Source organism: Camarhynchus parvulus, chromosome 12 (assembly GCF_901933205.1).
Source record: "Camarhynchus parvulus chromosome 12, STF_HiC, whole genome shotgun sequence".
In the NCBI taxonomy this organism is placed as follows: Eukaryota; Metazoa; Chordata; class Aves; order Passeriformes; family Thraupidae; genus Camarhynchus; species Camarhynchus parvulus.
In genome coordinates, this window is record NC_044582.1 from 17,614,772 (window position 1) to 17,635,498 (window position 20,727).

Here is a 20,727-nt window from a genome sequence, read left to right on the forward strand (position 1 = left end):
ATGCTGGTCTGAAGTGAAACTTTGGCCAGTTGGAACTTGCCTGAAATGAAAGCAGGAGGCGACGTCAGCCCTGAAACTGCCTCAGCTCAGTTCCTTCAAGGGGTGGTTCCATCTTGCAGGCTGCTTGCTCTGGGATCATCTCCAAGCTGAGCCTCCCTTGGTCTGGGTGGGCTCCAACCCAGCTCTGCTCCCCATTTTCCCACATCAGCTCCAGTGGCATTTTGGGCATCCAAATTTGCCCAGGTGTGCCAGGCTTGGAACACAATGCTGGCATCAGGTGCTGTGGGTGGTGAAACATTGATGCATTAACCATTTATCCTGTGTTTAAGCCCAGCTAGAGCAGCCCTGGTACAGCCCTGTGAGCTTTGTGCCAAGCCTATCCCTGCAGCCCTGCAGGAATCCAGGCTGAGCTTCCAGGCCTGAGGAGGCAACAGAGGCTTCACAGCAGCCTTCCTCTGATCCTGGAGATGGAGGAGAGCTGGGGCAGCTCCAGACAGGAGCCTGATGTCTGTCCTCACCTGCAGGGACTTGCAGTGGGTCCTTAGGAACCATGTTTGATCCAAGGTTTCCCGGAATGTTCCACACTCCCAGGCTGGTTCCTGATGCCCTGTGCAGGCTGCCCTAGAGCAGAGGCTGGGCAGAGTCACAGAATAAAGCAGGGATTTATTCAAAGGATCTCCTCCATGGATCCACCTTGGGCAGCACAAGAGCCCAGCCAGGGCTGCACCCAAGATGAACCAAAATGGCCCCAAAATGCACGGCCGGGCACGGGGTCTGTCCCTGGGATCAGTTCTGCTCCATTTGCACCTTGCAGTTCATTGTCCCATTCCAGCTTTAGCCCCTGCAGTCCCACCCTGCTTGTTTTTCTCTCTCCAGCCCACGGTGTTTGTGCTCCTGGGCTGAGATTTGGGTCATTTGTCCTTGGTGCCCAGCTGGAGCAGGAATTGTTTTGTCTCCCTGCTCTGTGCACAGAGCTCACCATGCCCTGATATGGAGCTCAGAACTGCACACTAAAGCAGCACAGAATGTGAAAAATAGAAAAGCCAAAACCTGAGGCATCACTGGGACCAGCTGGGGCCCCACCAGTGCACAGCCCTCGGTGCCAGGCTTGTCCTTAGGGACCCTTTGGCCTTGAGTGGTCACTTCCAGACAGCACAAAGGAGCTAAAGAAAGTGTTTGAAAAGAATTGTGTTAAAGTAAAGCCAAAGCAAAGCACAGGACATCACAAACAAGTGTTAAACATCTCCATTCAGTGCCTGGCTTTAGATAGGATGCTGCAAGAACTTTGTGAATGAAGGGATTCCTATTGTGAGTGTTCCAGAACTCAGGGATTTCCTACTCAGAGTAAAACTCATCATTTCTCTGTGCCTCTGTGTAAATTAAAATTGGTATTAAAGGCAAATAATGCAAAGGAGTATGTAAAGGTAAATATTTTATTAAAAATGTACCAGAAAGAAAGCAAAAGGCAAAATTTCAAAAGGTACCAATAATAGAGGAACTTCTTGGCTTTTTTTTTTGTGCAGGTGTACCAAAATTCCCCAAAGAAAAAATTGAGCCTCTGGATGTGGAGCATGGAGATTCTGTGATCCTGCACTGCAACCCCCCAAAAGGCATCCCCCCTTTGCATATCTACTGGATGAATATTGGTGAGTAAATGGTTTTTGCACAATTCGTACAAGGGGGCTCAAAGCATTTGTCTTTCAGAGCAGCTTCATTGCAGATTTGTCATGGGTAGGAATTGTAACTGTACAAGTGCTTGGGAGAAATATCTGGATATTGAAGAACAAAATTGAAAAATGGAGGATGGAGATCTGGTTTGACATGACCCAAAGTTAAATTGTGGAGTGCATTGACACAGCATCTCATGAAATATGAGATATCAAATAATTTATATATTGCTGAATCTATCAGTGATGAGGAGTCCTGCATTTAGAGGAGAGAGGATATGACATGTCAATATGTTATCCTCATTGTTTTCCTCGTTCCATAAATTGATCATTGATTTATGATACTATGGGGAAAATAATCCACCAGGTTTATATAATTAGTTCCTGGTGGTTTCTGCCCCATTATTCTGTAGTGTTTGTGCTCTGAAGGAATTTCTGGCTTTTGGGAAGCAAAATAACTCTGTTTTTTAAATTATCAAATTTTCCTTATCAGTTATATAGGTCTACATTATTATATAAAAATATTTTTAATCACTTTTATACTGGATATTGGTAAATAACCCATTGGCTCTGCTGGATTTTCTGCCTCTTTTACTTCAGTGTTTCATTCTCTGTATCTGAAAGGCAGCACATGAGGGGAGCATTTGGTGAAACAGCCCTGTGTTGTTCCCACCTTATCATTTGCTGCTAGAAATGAAGGGATGAGACTGTTTTCAAGCTAAGAATGATTTATTGCTCAGATAAAAATCAATCTTAGAGGCTGAGAGGTTTTAGAGGAGCAAGAACTCGGCCATAGCTCAGAGTAGTCACAAGTTCTTTGTTACAAAACAATACAAAACTTTCTAAATCAATAAACAGTTGCCACAGAGTTTATTTTGCCTTTCTGTCCTGTCGTCTTGCCTTTTTAATTTTGCTGCACTGTGGATACTTTTATCCAATGGGCTTCTGTCTCACATGTACACATATGCTTCTGTTATAACTTCTGAACTCTTAGTTTATTCCATACAATCACACCCCTATGTTATAAACCCTTCACCATTTTATCAGTACAGATTCTCACTTACTTAAGGTGTATTCTCACCTACAGCTATAGAAATAGAAGTTTATGATTTTTCTGCTTAATATCTGTGTATTGTATTTTTACATCAATCCAAGCTGCTCTCAAGGCTGCACATCAAACCTTTCAGTGTCTGTGCAAGTTTCTGGTTTTCCGATTCCCCCACCACCTCACCGTTACTTTTCCTTGCCAGATTTGCAGCACATCCCACAGGATGAGAGGGTCTCCATGAGCCTGGAGGGAGATCTCTACTTTGCCAACGTGGAGGAGAGTGACAGCAGGAGTGACTATTGCTGCTTTGCAGCCTTCCCCAGGCTCAGGACCATCGTGCAGAAGATGCCCATGACGCTCAAGGTTTCCCGCTGTGAGTGTGGGGCTCAGCTCTTTGTTTGCTCTGCTTTCTGAGCTCCCCAGGCAGCAGTGCATGCAGATGTGTGGCTCTCAACACTGGGCACCTTGCTGAGTTTATTTCCTGCATTATTGACCTTGTTCTTGGGGCTAAATTTCACTAGGAAAAGCTTCTTGCTCCAGCCTGTGTTCTAGGCGGCCATCCCAAGGCATCAGTTTCTCCTGTCCCATCTGGGTCACCAACGTCTGATGCGTTGGAGGGGCTGCCTAGAACAGAGGCTAGACAAAATTAAGAGAGTAAAATATTTATTGAAGGCCTTTGATAGGCACACCTTGGGCAATCAGGAGCCTCCCAGAGGCTACACCCAAGATGGACAATGGTCACAAGTTTTTCAGACAATTATAGGTTTGGTCCATTCACATATCAGGGGTGAATCCTCCAATTACAGCTTCAGGTAATGAAGTCATTTACTCCAGGTTTGCCCCCCAAATTCACTGTTGTTTCCATCTCTCAGGGACTGAGGTGTCCTTGATTGCCAGACCTGGACAGGAATTGTTGTGTCTGCCCAAAATGTGAAGACAGCAGCTGACACTCTATATGGAGTTCAGAGTTATACACCAAAGCAGTACAGGATTTGAAAAATAGAAAAGTTGAAATCCTAAGGCATCACAGTCAGACCCCAAAAGTGCCCTGTCCTTCCTCCTGCTGTCCCCACAGTAAAAGCCAAGGGTGCATTAGGGAAATCTGCTGCTCTTGAGTCCAGCAGGTTCCCCAGGAATGGGACTTTACTGGGCTTTGAGGACTTTGTGGCTGCCTCTTCCCTGGGCAAGGCCTGGTTTGCTCCAGCCTCAGCAGTGAGGTTGCAAGGATGACGTTTTCCAGGTTTTCCAGGCAGCCTGGAGCATCAGAAACACAAGAGGTGTTTCCAGTTCCTTGATGAAACGATGTGTAGGGAATTTAAGATTTCACTTGTTCATTGTGGATCTTTCAGACTTACACAGCCCAGAAAGCCAAGGAGAATTTTGTCTTCATGAATGAAACCCTCATGTTTAATATGTGATTTTTGAGAGTTTTCTTGTTGGGATAAAAAGATAAAGGATTAATAGTGGTTTTATGTGTTTAATGCTTGCTTAGACCATATCTTGGGGTAATAATTGTGAGAAAAACATACAAATTAAATGTTGCTCTCCATGGCTTTTCAGATGGGTTCAGTCTCCCACACATGCACACAGAGATCAGAGAAAAACAAGATGGGTTTTGGCTGCTGGTAGCCCTGGAAGTGGCCCAAAAAGCCACTTCAGTGTGTCCATCTTGTCATCAAAGCCACAGGACTTGGGCCAGGAAAAGATGAGAGGCACGAACTGAAAGGGTTCTATAAACTCAGCTTGACATTGCCCATTCCACCCTGTGCCAAGGGCCTGGTGAGGGACTGTATTAAAAATAAATAGGACAAAAATCAGCAATAAGAAACAAGAGATTGGATATATTTTATAGTATTTCTCTTTGTGGATACTTAGTGATTTTTATTACTGTAGATAGCAAGGATGAAATGCTGATTATATCACCTATGAAGCATTTTTCAGAATAACACAAATCTTTAAAGCATTTTCATTGTATTTTCAAAACTCAGTTGCTCATCTGTTGCTTTCTTTTATATTTTTTCATTCTTTCTTTCTTTTGGGGCAGAAATTGGGGGGTGGGGAGGGGCATGGTTTTGTTTTGGTTGATTTATGGTTTCTTTTGATTCTGTCTCAACCCTGCATGTTTGTTTGGTTGTCATTTTTATTTATTTCAGTAAAGCATGCTAATGACTCAGGCTCACCTAACGCTGCTGTTACTAAGGGTGAGTTGAATCCATCTGTTTTTAGCCTTTGAACTGAGACTCCACCAGCTGAGGTGAAATGGGAGCTGCTCAGAAAACACATCACAAAAGCCTCTTGATTGTGATGGGGTGGATTTAAGCAGTCCAGGGAGCACAATTGGCTCGTCTTGTAGTTTCGGAGAGCAATCTGCAGGGCTTTTAATGAAAAAGGCAGTTTTGTTTTTTTTTTTACTTGAGAAAGGAGCTTTGTAAGGGGGTGGAAGTGAGGACACTGATGTTCAGGGTTTCTCATGTTATCAATTCAGAGCAGGAGCCAGAGCTGGATGCTCCAGATCTTTTCCTGGCGGTTAAAAGAACTCTGGGATGAGACAGCCAAGGTTTGACGCCATGAATTCACATCCCAGGGGTCACCCTGGGGCTGCCTTGCTTCAGATGAGCTCAGGGTGTGGATTTATGGAGGCTGGGTGCCCTGTGGTGGCTGTCCCCATCACCTCCATGTAGATGGGAGGTGGCTCTGTCTCTGTGGCGCCCTGTGTGTCACCAGCATAAGTGACACTACAGCAAAGCCATTCTCATCCTGTGCATTCCCACTCCCACTGCTCTGCCTGCCCCTCTCTGTGGAGGAGATCCTGAAAATATCTTGCAGACCTATTCCTGCCGTTCTCCACCTGGCTCCTTTTGTTTCAAATACATGAAATTTAGACTCTGTAGCTCTTGACTCTTCATTTCTTTGGTTAAATACCTTTTAAGAGGTTTTTTTTTTTAATGCCCAATTTTAACCTCCTCTGGGAGATTTTTTTTGCCAGACAAGCACTGAGGTTTCTGAAAAGGAGGTTATCCTGGAGTGTTTTGGGATGGATAACTCAGAGCACTCATCACTCCCCTGGCTTGGCCCGTGGAGCTGAGCCCTGGAGCAGCACAGGCAGGGGTTGTGCACTGTCACTGCCCCTCCAGAAGCAGTTTTTCCCTCCAAGGGATGTCTGAACTCGTGCTGGGAAGGAGCCTGGCTGCCTTTGGCAGCAGGAGGTGGAGGGCAGATGGGAAATGTGTGAGAGTGTCCAGAGGCACCAACGTGTCCTGCTGCACTCAGAGCACTTGTGACACAGATCTGCAGAGATACAAAGCAAGGGGAAATTAAAATTAAAAATGAGAAAATGGTTCAGGGAGATCTATGTGCTCTTTTACCAAATCATCCATAACTGGCTATTTTTTTAAAGAACTAGCACCATTTGGGGACTGATTCATTAGTGTGCTAATTGTTATGATAGTGATAACTGGGCAGCCACTGAACCCTGCATTTTTCATCCTAAAACCCTTGTTTGGCAGGCTGGAACAAATGGGCTGTTGGAATCAAATGCAGGTCAATCTAGTTTTATTATTTTTACAGTCTCCCTTACAAATTGTATCTCCATTATTGAAGATTTGATAATTGGAGCAGGAGGGACAGTTCTGTGGGATGCTCAAGTCAGGAAAGGTGGGGTTTCATTTGAGGTTTAAAAGATGATGGAGCCAGTGCAGAAGAAAGGTGCCAAGAAAGGAGGTGTGGACCTGAAGATCAGGAATTGAGAGGATCAGGAGGGTGATAGGAAGGGCCAGTGCTTGGAAAACTGGATATAAAACTGTAGGAAAAAGGTTTTCCCAGCTCTGCTGCCTGTTGATATCACTGTACCTCCCTTCTGACTGTTATCAGGGCTCTGGATTAATCTCAGAATAGATAAATAAAAAAGAAAGCACACAAATGGCTGTCAGAAACCTTCTGGCAGCAGTGATGTTTGTGGCATTATTGGAGAATATCTGAGATTTCCCACCTAACTTCTGTTTTATTTTATCTTTCAGCAAATTTTATCAAGGAAAGGAAGCCCAAACTGCTGATCCCTCCTGAATCTGCTGGCAGTAGCTCATCAGTCACTGTCATCAAGGGAGGTGTCCTGCTCCTCGAGTGTATTGCTGAAGGGCTGTGAGTAATGAAAATGCTGCACAAACTTAATCACCTTTGGAGGGAGAAATGAGCAAAGAAAAGGGGATATTACAAATTATGCAGCAGTTTTAAATGCAACTCCTGTGCAGAGCTTTTTGTACTGTAAAGCAGCACAGAATGCAGGCAACAGTAGTGTGTTGGTTATTGCTGTAGCTTGTAAACAAATAATTAAAACCATAGTGTGGTAAGTATGGATTTTTTTTTAATTTTTCTATTTTAAAAACTGAAATTTTTTCAGTAGTGCTAATTTTGAGATGTCAAGAAACTAAATAATATCGGCATCAGCTTCAGTGCTTCTGTTCACAACCTGTATTTTTTTTCTGGTTTTTGCCAATTCAGTTTTGCTTCAGTGCTCAAAATTTAAGATATTCCAGGTGTAAGATCTCAGTTTTTTTAAAAACAAAGTTCTTGAGTGGTGCAACACAAGACATCCTATAAGGAATGAATACAGTGAACCAGAATCAGATGTATTAGTGTGATCCTGATCAACCCAGCAGTAAAAGGCAAACCTCAAACCTTGGACACTTCCAGGGATCCAGGGGCAGCCCCAGCTTCTCTGGGCACCCTGTGCCAGGGCCTGCCCACCCTCACTGAGAAGAGTTTTTTCCTAAAAAACCTTCTAAATCCCCTTTAAACCTTCTCTCAGTTTGAAGCCATTTCCCCTTGTCCTATCACTCCAAGCTCTTTTAAGTAATCTCTCTCCACCTTGCTGAGTCCCTTCAGGTAGTGAAAGGATTAATGCAGGGAAGGGTTAAGATAGCTGCTTTATGATGGGAAATCATAAAGGACAGTTTTTGTGGGAAGTGAATTTGTAGAGAGGTCTTAAAAGACTTGCAGACAAGTTCTTGTCTCGAACTTGAAAAAAGTTCATATAGTATGTATTTGTATGCAAATTTTGAGATAAGAAATGCTGATTTAAAAATAATATAGAATAAGACAGACATTGTTGAGAGAGAAATGGAGCTAGAAATAAGTTTTAAAAGGTGATTTTGTGAATAAGACTAAATATTTTAGAGAAATAGAACTATGAAAGATGTATTGTAGTAGGACCTACGAAGGGTAATTTTAGATGATTAGCTTTAAAACATTTATAACATAAAGTGCTAAAAAACAATAAGCTAAGAAGTGCTTATAATGCATCACTTAATCTGATAAATTCCTTGTAAATAACACAGGACAAAATGAGGGTAAGTAAGGAAAAGGACTGGGAAATAAATGTTGAGTTCCCCCCTGACAAGGAGCTGTGATTCCCTTCTCAGGGCTGCTGCTGCTGCTCCAGCTCACTCAGCCACAAGCCTTGCTTTGCTCTTCCCGTGTCCCAGTTTGTCCCCTGTGCCTGTCACTGCAGAATTCGAGCTGCCAGCACAAAACCAGAGAATCTGTGCACCCACTGAATCCCCAGTGAGAGCAGAGTCCCTCTGGTTTGGCTGGGACAGGGCTTTGTGCAGAGCAGAGCTTTAAATCACCATCCCCTGGTGCTGGACGTGGAGCTGCAGGCTCTGCTTCACACCCAGATAATTCCCATTAAAGGCTCTGCAGTTCTCTTCCCTCCATAAAATTCCAAAGTCAGGATATTTATCTGCCTGCACATGTTTGGGGCATTTTGTTTTTTCCATATGGGCTTGAAAGGGCAGTGCTGGTGGAAGCTGGCAGGGAGTTGAGTTGGCATTCCCAAAAAGAGGTGAATTACTTGTCTCTGTTGGATTCACTCCAGGTATCTGCAGTGAGTTTTGCTTCCCTGTTGCAACATTTCCCTGTCTAATTCACTCCCCACCAAATGAACCTGCCAGCCCACAAACCTCCCCAAAGCCACTGCTCTGATTTTAGAGGGTTTTCAAGGGGTTTTAGTAGGGAAATCACCTTGGGAATACTCAAATATGCAATTTGATGTGCAAGCATGAGTATCAGATACAAGAAGAGAAAGCCAGAAAAGTCTTTCTGTCTGTTTGGAAAAAGGTAAAAAGAAAGAAATATTTTTGTTTCACTCTAATTTTTCCATGAAACTTTTTAGAATTTTTTTTTTAACAAAAAGAGGGTTTTTTAAAGCAGTCACTTTTGAGATAACACAAAGTACTTCTTTGTCTTATCACCAAGCACACCTTTTCGTTGAAATCCTTCAAAAATGCCAACTCTTAGAACAAAACATTATTTTTCTTTGCTAAAATTCCCATTTTCAGCAGAAAAACGCTCAGCTTTGCCTACATCTCTGCCAATCCACCCTGCCAAATGTCCACAGACCATGGAAGTGGATTTCAAGGAACTCAGATCAGGGGCACTCGACTGCAAAATAGGGAATTAGGGACATTTCCAATCTGTCACTTTTTAAAGATTTATACCCTGAGCAGTGGCAGTGTCAGCAGGGCATGGCCTGGGAGCTGGCTTTGGGACAAGAGTGGGATGAGGGCTCTGGGAGGGAATAATGGGATATTTGCAGGGCTGATGGAACAGCAGAGTTTCTGGGTACCTGGGCCTGGAGCCACGGGCACAGATGGGCACAGGAGGAGCAGCTCTGGTGCTGTGACCGCCTGTCCTGTCAGTGTTGGGGTCACCAACCACGTCTGTCCCCAATTCTGTGTCACTTCTGGCTCTTTCTCGGGATGGGAAGAGCATTTCAGCCACCTCCAAAGCACTGCAGTGGAGTCTGCCTGTCCTCAGGTGCCCTTTTGGGGCAGGAGGGGATGAGCTCTGTCCCCTTTCCTGCTGTCCAGGCCAAGGCACAGCCAAGGAATGCAGCTTTGCCCTGCTGGAAATCCCACTCACAGGGGTTGTGCAGAACAAGGAGCAGCAGAGCAGCTGTATAGTGTAATCCTTTAGGTAGCCCCAGCATTTTCAAAGCTTTAAAAGCTCAAAATCCCCTAAAAGCACCTCCCAAACCCCGGGTGTGAACAGCAGCTCTGCCATATGAAGCATCACAGCAACTTCTTGCGTTCAACTCAAAATCTTCTTTTCTTTTTTTTTGTTCTCAGCCCAACTCCTCACCTCAGCTGGGTCAAGGTGACAGGAAACATGCCCAAGGATGAGCCAGAGACAGAGAATTTTGGGAAGACCCTGAAGATTGACCAAGTGACAGCAGCTGATGAGGGGACATACCAGTGCACGGCCAGCAACCCCATGGGCAGGGCCAGGCACGAGTTCCACGTGCGTGTGGAAGGTGCTCAGTACTCTTTTCTAAAATTATTGTTTTGGGACTAAAAGGTGGGGAAAGGGAGGTGAAGGAGGCTCTTTGTTAATATGAGCAACTCCACCAAATCAATGCCAGCCTCTTGGATTTGGGAAGGTTTGCACAAAGCAGCAACTCTAAAACAACAGCAACACAAAATGTAAATGATGCTTTTTGGTTTTTCCCCTGAACCATGAAGGCCTGAAAAAGCAGGGTACAATATAAATATGTGAGCAGGTTCAGTACTCTAAAGATGGGAGGGAGTCAAGCAGAGATGTTGATGAAATGTCTTGTACTAAGCTGAAGGTTAGAAAAAAGATCTAATTATTCTTTTTGCTCTTAAAAACTGTGGAAATGGTTATGCTGGGCTGGATCAGAGGGACATGTAGCTCAAGACCCTTCCTTTGGTTTCCACCAAAAGTGGGCTCTTAGGGAGAGCTGTGAAAATTCAGTGAGCAGACAAGGTACCACCCCTTGCCTCCTTCACCTGTTCCCTTGCTGTGATTTATTGTACAGGCACAACCTCAGCTGGGAGTGTTTTCTGGAATCTCTGAAAAGTATCACAAAACCTGTGAAACAATGTAAAAAAGATGCTGTCTACTATTTTTTATCAGTTAAAAAATGGAAATATGATGCTTTTTGTCACCTCAATGAGTACCCAAGGCTCCTTTTTCCCTTCTCCTCCTCCCCAAGCCCTGAGGTGTGCATCAGGTGGAGATGGCCTTTCCCAGGAGCCAGCAGAGCTCTCAGGGGTCATTGCAGAACCAAGAACTCTCCCTGCCTCTTCCTCTGCCCACAAATAACTGCAAACTGAGAATCCTGAGGCCCAGCTGAAAAACTTGCTGAAAACATTTGCCTGATGAAAAATGCTCCAACCTCTGCTCTGCACTTAAAAAATAAAACAAATCCCTGGCAGTTTTACCCTGTTAGAACCTTCCAAGGGCTTCATTTTCATCAGGGCTCCTCGTGCCTCTGTGGTCGCCAGATTTCTGGTGGGAGAAGAGCACTTTGAGCTCCCTGCTCTGTATTTGCTCAGCAGCTGAGGAAAACATTTTCTCCCAGTGGCTGATGAGTCCTCTCCACTCCCTCAACCCAACCTTGTCCCTTGCACTCCTCTTGTCCTTGCTGGGAGTGTGGCAGAGGAGGAACCCAGGGCATGGCAAGTTCTCAGCTGGGGTGGCAGGGAAGTGCTGACTCCTAGAAATCCTTCCAGATGGTTTGGAGCATCTCTGCTGTAGCAGAATATTTTAACAATCTGGCTATGATTTTCTCGGCTGCAAAAAAAAAAATCTATTTCCTTCAAAGAAATTGCAGGAGCTGCAAAAACTAAAATACCCGAGAAATAACATTAATTTTGCAGTTTAGAATATTGACCTTCTTCTCCCACAGTTTCCAGAGGAAGGAAAACTTCCTGGCAAATTGTTATTTTTGCTTATTAACAAATAGGAGGTTAGAAAAAGAGAAAAGAAGGAAATAATCCCACTCCAGCCATTGCAATGTAAAAAAAAATCCTTTTCCAATTGGTGTTAAATCCATTTTCCATGTGTGTAACTAAAGGTGGCTCCTGTCAGCAGCAGGGATTCTTCCTATTAGGAGTCACCTCACATCCAAGGTATCAAGGTAAATCTGAGCCCAAGCCCTGCTGTCTTCTACAATTGCTGAGCAGCCAGCGTGGCTGTCGTTAATCAGAGATGGACACGTTCATCATTCCTGCAGCAGCTCCTGTGAGCACCCTCAGGGGCACATCCTGAGCATTCATTTCAGGAGGCTTCAGGGAGCTGGTGCTGCTCTTGGGCTCCTCTCACCTGGCAGGTTCCTCTCACAGGATGCACGCAGGGAGAAGAAAATTAAATATGGAAGAAAAATTATGTGTTATTAACCTGCAGCCATCCTCAGCGGAGTGCTGGGGTGTAAATCAGGATTTTTCTGTCACTGTGCCATGTTTCCTGTTCTGCTTTCTGGTATTTGAGGACCTCAAACCAACCCACCCTTCTAAATACCAGTTTTAATGATATTTGCATGCAGCCCACTTCCTAATCCTACCGAGTCTGAGGGCAAAGATTCAGGCAATCATTACCAAGCACATGAAAATATTCAGCAAGCAAATTGTTTGACTGTTTGAGCATTTTAATCTCTCTTTGCAAGGGAAGATGTAGCCTGGAATACCTGAGCAGACACAAAACCCCCACTGTTGTAATTAAAATGAGAATCATTTTTAAAAAAACAGCAAAGCAAGCCCAAAAATTGTTTTGACTTCAGGTGTTTATTTGGTTGTGGTTTGTAGTTCACCAAACCCAACAGAAAACGAACATATGACCTCCAAATCTTGCAGGATCATAATGATCTGAAGTTACTTTGATCTCGACTGAGGCTCCTAGGTGGGGTTTAATAGAAATAATTGTTACAATATAATGATTAATTATAGTAATAATGTAATTGCTAAGGGCCTTTGCAGTTATGTCTCATAATACTTTTATTACTCAGCCAGAGCAAAAGAAAAGAGATTAAATTAATGGGAAGCAGAAGCAGAACTGAGTGTTTTAATCAGGCTCAAGCTTTCTGTTTTGCTGGAAAATTGCTCCAACAGGGATGCAGAGCCCAAGGTGGCAACAGCAGCTGCTGCTGGCCCTGGGGTGGGATGGATTCCCAGCCTTTGGGAGGAGAATTTGAAGAGAACTTGACAAACTGGGGAAGTGGTGTGGGATAGAAAGGATGGGTTCAGTAAGCACAGAGCAATTCTGACCAGGCAGCACTGATTGGCCTCATCAGCACAGGCTGGGAAGTGCCTGCTTGGGTTTATTGGGAGAATCCTCTGGATGGCAAGAGGAACATCTCTGGGAAGTGTTAGTCTGGCAGAAAAGGCAAAAATCATCCTGGAAAATAGAAGGAAAGGTGTAGTTGTAAGAGACTGATGAGAACTGAGAAGGCCTCACCTAAAGTAAGCAGATTTACAACTTCACCTTCTTCAGGAAGGGTCAGGAGAAGGCAGCAGGGGTGGTCACGGGGCTCAAAATCATGGCATTTGGGGAAAAAATATAGATATCTTTCATTTAGGATAAATTACACCTGGGGAATGCACAACTGCCTTCAGAGGTATGGAAGATTCTCCACCAAGATCCCTGGGGGTGATGGAAAACAGCGGAGAGTTAAACTGAAGCTGGTTAGATGTCCCAAATTTGTTCTGCTCATGGGGAAAACACAGTGGGAGAGGCTGAGGGGAGGGATTGGATCCTTTGTGAGTATTTTAGATTCTGTTGGAAATGCCCATTTTAGATCCTTTTCATTTCTGGATCTGTCAGTATTTCCCATAAAGATATAAATCAATCAGGAAAAGCAAATTGGTAACTCTTACCAGGAAGAATAAATGATGCAGTGAAATATTTGCCATTCCAGATGAACTATTTGATAATCCAAGCCCTGGATTTTGTAGCTGCTAAAAATATGTGTATATTTTGTTATATTTTGTATACTTTAAGTGGTATAGCACTTCTGCCACGTGGAAAAGAGGTTCTTCAGGCTTTCTGTGAAATTGCATTTCACACCTGGCAAAAATCTCATTGCCTCTGACTTCACAGCCTCTTCACTTCCTTGGAGCACCCACAGCAATTCCAGTGCTGAGAAAGGAGAGCAGTGACATCAAAAATCAGCTCACAGCTCCAGAGTGTGGGCACAGGTGGAGGTAGGAAGGGATCCTTCAGGTGGTTTTTATTCAGCCTGTGCCTGGTGTCTCCAAACCAAGGAAATATCCTGTCTCACTTTGTGGCACATTTAGAGATAAAATTCCAAACCACCAATTTAATCAGGACTGCTACAAACCTTTTCACCTCCATGCCTTTGGTTCATCTTTTCCTGGTGAAACCATGGTGTATATGAGAGAGAAGAAAAAAGAGCTGCAAAACCAAAATACTCTGGTGTTTGCAGAGTTTTTCCCTGGAGCCAAATACCAGGAAGATGAACAGATGTGGTCATGTCACTGTGGGATGGGAAGAAGCACTGAGTGGGGATGTTGGTAGAAAAATCCCTGCTGTGTGAAGGAAGTGGCATGATTTTATCATTTTAAATAAGCTTTAGTGGTTTGAATTTGACTTCAGTCTTTATATATTAATTAAACCATTCCTGGGTGCTCTCCTGTGGGAATGCTGGTCTGGGTGTGGAAATGCACCACAATTTAGGGGTGTTTTTTAAAAAAAATATCTGTGTGATTGTGAGCAGTGATGTTTTGCTTTGGCATATCTCACTGATAACATCTGTTGCTGTATTCCCAGGCAACAGCTCTGTTAATCTTCAAAGCATATTATGAGCATTATCTAATGAATCCTCAGGTTTTCTCCACATTACCTCACCTTTTTAATAGGGAAAGAGGCCCAGTGATCTTCCCAGCTGAAGAAGCAGTGTCAGGTCTGGTGTTAAAACCTCAAAGTTTGGTGCCTTCTAAAGGGAAATGATAAATTCAAGGCTGTGTTTTGGGTTGAGGGCTCAGGGACCTGCGTTCAGTCAGAATTAAGCATTTATGAGATAAATTCTCCTTTTCCCCCCTTCATTTCCCTTCCCTCATTATGGATGTCTGTTCCACACGAGGTTTGGGTACCTGATGCTCGGGGGCTGCTCTGCAGAGCAGAGTTTTCCCAGAGCTTTCCCAGAACAGCTGGGAAAGGAGAGCAGGGGAAATGGAGCAGCGCATGGCTGCTCCTCTACCACCACCCTGTGGGCACCCAAACCACTCATCCCCAGCCATGAGAGAATGCTTTACCATTCCCAAATGTGGTATAGATCAGCCTCTGGTCCGAATACAGCATGGAAGAACAGGAAATCAAGGTGATGGTGCATTTCCTCGGCACAGGGAGAGGGGCAGGGGGATCAAAGGTGGATCAATGCAGTCCTGGAGCTCTCTCAGCTCCCAGGGAAGGTGATGGGAGCCGCTTGCTCTTGTCTATGGAGGGGAATTTGAGCTGGATGGATCTTCCCACCTTGTTTGTCTTGTTGAAATAGCCTCACTTTAATTCACAGATCACACTCACATCTGAGGGTCCCTGTGGGAATGCTGACCCATTCCCTCCCTCCCAGCCTCTCCCTCTCTGTGCATTCATTTCCCACTCGGATGAATGCTGCCCATTCCTCCACCCTGCCTGGCACCCGCCCAGCCTGCAGGACAGCACTGGCGGGTGCTGATGCCGATTTCCCCTTTCCTTTACACGGGAAACACAAGGAATGCAGCTCAGCCACGGGATGGATGGGCTGTGAGCAGCGGCTGGGAAGTGTGGGTGGCGTTTGCCATCTCCTGGAGAATCCCAGCAACAGCAGAGGGGCTGTGACTGTGGTGCCTTAGGATTTCAGCTTTTCTGTTTTCCATCTGTCTGTAACCGTGCAGTTCTTTAGTGTGTAACTCCAAACTCCACACTCAGTGTGAGCTGCTGCTTCCCCATTTGGGGCAGACACAACAATTCCTCTCCAGGCCTGGCAATCAAGGACACCTCACTGCCTCAGGGCCCAGAGATGGGAACAAAAGTGAGTTGGGGGAGCAAACTTGGGGTCAATGACTTCATTACCTGCAGCTGGAATTGGCAGATTAACCCCCAATATGCAAATGGACCAAACTAATAAAAGTGTAAAAAAACCCTGACTCATCATGCATTTTTGGGTGGAGCCCCTGGGGCTGCCCTAAATGTACCTGAAGACCCTTCAATAAATAGAAAAGTTCTTTATTCCCTTAATTTAGTTTAGCCTCTCTTCTTAGGTACTCCCAAAAAGGCATCAACTGATCCCTGCTCTGTCTCTTTTCCCAGAGCCCCCCCAGTGGCTGAAGAAGCCCGAGGGTGGGGTCTACAGCGTGGGGACAAACCTGGTGCTGCTGTGCGAGGCCATCGGGAACCCCGAGCCCAGCATCCAGTGGAAGCTCAATGGGAAGCCCATCGATGGTAGGTGCAGGGGCCAGGCTGCTCCTCCAGGCCCTGCCCAGCTGGGGTGTGCTGGGGTATTTTCGGGGTCCCTCGTGGCAGGAAGGAATGATGAATCTGACTCCAAGTTCTTAGAAGGATAATTTATTATTTTATTATATTATATGATTGATATTATAGTATATTAATTATATTAATTATATTACATTATATTAAATTACATGATATTATATTACATTATATTACTTTACATGATATTATATTACATTATATTACATTACATTACATTACGTTACATATTATATTACATGATATCACATTACATTATATTACATTACATTATATTATATTATATTATATTATAATCCTATGCTAAAACTATACTAAAACTATGCTAAAACTATACTAAAGAATAGAGAAAGGGTACAGCCAGAAGGCCACAAAGAATGATCAATAAAAACTCGTGACTCTTTCCTCAGAGTCCAACACAGCCTGACCATGATTGGTCATTAAGTAAAAATAATTCACATTAAACCAATGAAACAATGACCAGTTGGTAAACAATGTCCAAACCACATTCCAAAGCAGCAGAACACGAGAGAAGCAAATCAGATAATTATTATTTTCATTTTTCTCTGAGGCTTCTCAGCTTCCCAGGAGAAGAAATCCTGGCGAAGGGATTTTTCAGAAAATGTGATGGTGACAGTGTGTCTCTGTATCACCCAGTTTGAGGGGACCCACAAGTCCTGACACGCCGAGTGATGTCTGGTTTGGCACCTCTTTAGATATGAATTGTTTATTTACTTAAATAAACTAATATTTAAATAGGATTCTTGAAGAGGATGGTGGTGAACATTGCACATGTGGAGCTGTGGTACCTTTGAGGTGCTGTCCAGTAGCTCTCCCATCTTTTGGGGATCTGAGACAGCTCGAGGGCTCCTTTGTGCTTCTGAGTGAGCCCAGGTGGCTGGGGAACACCAGTGTAGTGATATTATTATTTTTATCATTTCAAAAAGTCTCTGTGGTGAATTTACTGGAATTTGGTGCTCTGGAGCACTTCCCTCAGGCCATGGGACTGCTGGCAAAGGCAGAGCCCTGGAACTCACCAGATGTTGGGCATGATCTTGGTTGGATCCTCAAGATGTTCTTTCCTTTGCCTTCCAAGCAGTGAGGAGAGCCTGGGAGCTCCCCAGTGCCAGTGTTCCTGCAGCTGCTGACACAATCTGATGTTTTCCAGGCAGGACCTTCCGAGGGAGAATCTCCACCAGGGAGATCAGCCTGACCAACCTGCAGCTGCAGGACAGCGCCGTGTTCCAGTGCGAGGCCACCAACAAGCACGGCACCATCCTGGCCAGCGCCAACGTCAACGTGCTCAGTGAGTGCCCCGGGCTGTCCCCTCCCAGAGAGCACATCCACAACCCCAGCTGAATCCTCACAGCAGCCTGGGGCTTATCGCCACCTCATGGGTCCTTTGGGTTCCTCATGGTTCCTTTGAGCTCCATGGTTTCTTTGGCTGGTTGTGGGTATCTCATGGTTCCTTTGAGTTCCTTATGGTTCCTTTGGGTTCCATGGTTTCTTTGGCTGCTTGTGGGTATCTCATGGTTCCTTTGGGTTCCTTATGGTTCCTTTGGGTTCCATGGTTTCTTTGGCTGGTCATGGGCATCTCATGGTTCCTTTGGGTTCCATGATTTCATTGGCTGGTCATGGGCATCTGATGGGTCCTTTGAGTTCCTCATGGTTCACTTGGGTTCCATGGTTCCCTTGGCTGGTCATGGGCATCTGATGGGTCCTTTGGGTTCCTCATGGTTCCTTTGGGTTCCACGGTTTCATTGACTGCTCATGGGCATCTCATGGTTCCTTTGGGTTCCTCATGGTTCCTTTATGTTCCATAATTTCTTTGGCTTTTCATTGGAATCTCATGGTTCCTTTGGAATGGCCCCAGATGTTAAGAAATGTTGTCCAGATTTATGCAACAGGTTTTATCATGGGCAGTGTGATGTGGCTAGCACAGGCACTCCTGAGCTTTGGAATATTTTTAAAATGTGGTTATGGTTGGGCTCAAAAACTTGAATTCAAACACAGTGAAACCACTGGGGACTGAATTGTGGCCACAATGCTGATTTTGAATTATTAAGTGTATTTTTAATCTTTGATTTTAGTTGTGATGCTCGTTCTGTTCCTTGAAGAAGGGAGTGAGGGGAATTTATTTAATAAAAGACATCTCTGGAGGCAGCAGAACTGGGTCTATTTTCTCCCCTGGATATTTCAATTTCTGCCATGTCCAGCAGTAAACCCCTGCTATCTCTGTCAGTGAAGCTTCTGAGATCTCAGCTGTGCAGTGCAACTCTTCCAAACAGCTGTGAAATTCCCATTAAACACCTCAGCCTTTCACCCTTACTGGAAAAGAGCAGGGCCAATATTTATATCCCTGGTTCTGAAATGCAGTGCTGCTCACCCTGAATTCTCTCCTGCAGATATTGCCCCCCTGATACTGACCCCAGATGGGGAAAACTACGCCACGGTCGTGGGTTACAGCGCCTTCCTGCACTGTGACATCTTTGCCTCACCTGCAGCAGATGTCAGATGGTAAGGTACTGGGAACTGGGTTTATTTCATGTGAAACAAGTTCCTGCAGGCTTCCCCAGGTTTGGAAAGTCTGCTAGTTATTACTTCTATGGAGTTAAGAATAGAAATTTGCAACAAAACTGTATATAATGTGAATTCTCTGTGTTTAAATGCACTTTTAAGAATCCTAAAGAACTGGTTTGGATAAAAAGAGTTCCTGGAAGTCCCCAATATATGTTTGAGACAAGTGCCAGGCTATACATTAAACAAAACCAGGCTGTTTATAGCCAAATCCTGCTGCAGCTTCATCAGTTTAATGCTGGCAACCCTTCAAGTTTGGACACACTATTGAGGTGGAAGTGCTCTGACTTACAGAACAGATTTACCTGGACATGCTTCCGTAGGGTTGGAAATGACAGGATTGTCACAGCAGGTGACAGGTGCAATAAAATTGCAGGTGGCAGCTGTAGATTAAAGACAGAGTATTTCAGAGACCATTTTAGACTCTGTCCCTGTGGGTTTGATGTGCAGATTTGCTGCACGTGCATGAAGTATCTCACTAATCCTGACTTTAATTGCTCAGTGACAAAGCTGAGTCCCAAAATTCCCCTGCAATAACCCCTAACCATGAACTAACACTTCCTGCAGTAACCCAGGCCTGTTTTCATCTCCTTTAGGACTAAGGATGACAGCATAGAGCCCCTTTCAGCGTTTCGCTATGAGTTATACAAAAATGGCACCCTGGAGATCAGGGACACAAAGAAGGAGGATTCGGGGTCCTACGCCTGCTGGGCTGCCAATTCTGTAGGGAAAACAGCAATCACTGCTAATCTGGATATAAGAGGTGAGAAAAGAAAGAAAAACTTTCACAGCTGCTAAGATTTTATGTCTACAGTTCTTCAGGAAGTAGTGAATATTCAGTCCAGGGTACAGATTTATTCTGTGACTTCAGCAATTCTCTGGATATTACAACCTGAAATTGTCATAGGTCTCATATATATGTATCCTTTAACTTTTCAGCTGGATTTCTCCATGCTCTCACATGGTGCTCATTTTCTTCTGGATGCTTGCAGAAGCTGCACAAGCCAACAAAAAATTGCATTTACACATTATCTTGAAAGGATTTTCCCTCCTTTTTGTCACTGCCCTGTTACACTCAGGGCAGGCTCTTGGCTGACCATGTGCTCCTGGGCTTGGTGGGGTCCAGATGTGCTCCTGCTTCTCCCTCAGCTGTGGGATTCCCTTCCCTAAAATTCCTTCCCATTTGTTGATCAGAAGGCACATCCCAAACCGGATTAACTCCCACCAAACACGTTGCAGGGTGCTGCTGCTTGAAGGATTTTGTGCTGGGCTTTTGCCTGTTTGTTGATAAATATTTTTAAACAGAGCAAATAAAAATCCTCAGATGTGTTTACTTTTAAATTTGAGATCCATCCCTTGTGCTGCAGCTCTGCTTTAAGGGATTTGTGTGGTTGGTTGGCAGGAGGGGTTTTCCCTGGAGGGTGTGATATCATTGGGCAGCCCCTGCTGGGCATACAGGTGGCATTTAGTGGTTTTTCTACAAATTTGCTTAGGATTTAGGGCTTGCCAATTAAAAAAAAAAAAACTTAAATACTCAATTAGCAAAGCTCTCTGATGTAGGTTTGCTGTGAAAAACTTGAGGAAAACGCTCACTCATTGTGTTCCATTTCCACCCACTCCCTTGGCTTTGGGAATTTTACAGTGATAATAAACATGAAAATGTACAATGAAATTCTCACAGAGCAACATTTCACTGCAGGAATAAATTCAGCTAAGCGCTTTCTTCTTACTTATTCATCTGTTTCTGCATTCAGATTATAGTCAATTAAAAGAACGAACTTGATTGCAATAATTTTTTCTCACTTGACTTTAATATGCTTGTAATTTTTCTTGGATCATTGCCAAAGCTTATTTCAAATGGCAATTAGACATAAAAATCATATTCAAGCCTTTTCTTTTTTTATCATCCATTTCATGACAAGCTGCTAACAAAGATATTTTTCACCTGTAACTTTTTTTTTTTGAGGATTTTTTTTTGCTGGATCTCTTTGGTTTGGAGCGAACTACGAAAATGTTTCAAGATAAAAAACATTTGAAGATAAAAAAAATGTTTCAAGATAAAAAAAATGAAATCTTGACAAATATCTATTTCGAACCCCACCATCCTTCACTTGAAATGTTTGTATATATAACAAAAAAAAGACATGGTTGTTG

General features: G+C 44.1%; 1 protein-coding gene across 7 annotated transcripts in view; it reads left to right on the plus strand.

Annotated features, from left to right (window-relative positions):
• CHL1 (cell adhesion molecule L1 like) overlaps window positions 1-20,727 on the plus strand; it is a 129,609-nt gene that overhangs the window by 81,893 nt on the left and 26,989 nt on the right. For 6 of the 7 annotated variants that reach the window (XM_030956549.1, XM_030956548.1, XM_030956551.1 and 3 more), the window contains exons 6-14: window positions 1,524-1,646; window positions 2,918-3,088; window positions 4,869-4,916; window positions 6,732-6,852; window positions 9,840-10,024; window positions 15,817-15,948; window positions 17,165-17,302; window positions 18,402-18,513; window positions 19,170-19,336. In XM_030956549.1, coding sequence (XP_030812409.1) covers window positions 1,524-1,646; window positions 2,918-3,088; window positions 4,869-4,916; window positions 6,732-6,852; window positions 9,840-10,024; window positions 15,817-15,948; window positions 17,165-17,302; window positions 18,402-18,513; window positions 19,170-19,336 — 1,197 coding nt within the window. The remainder of the gene's footprint in view (window positions 1-1,523; window positions 1,647-2,917; window positions 3,089-4,868; window positions 4,917-6,731; window positions 6,853-9,839; window positions 10,025-15,816; window positions 15,949-17,164; window positions 17,303-18,401; window positions 18,514-19,169; window positions 19,337-20,727) is intronic. The other variant, XM_030956550.1, reaches the window with a different exon arrangement.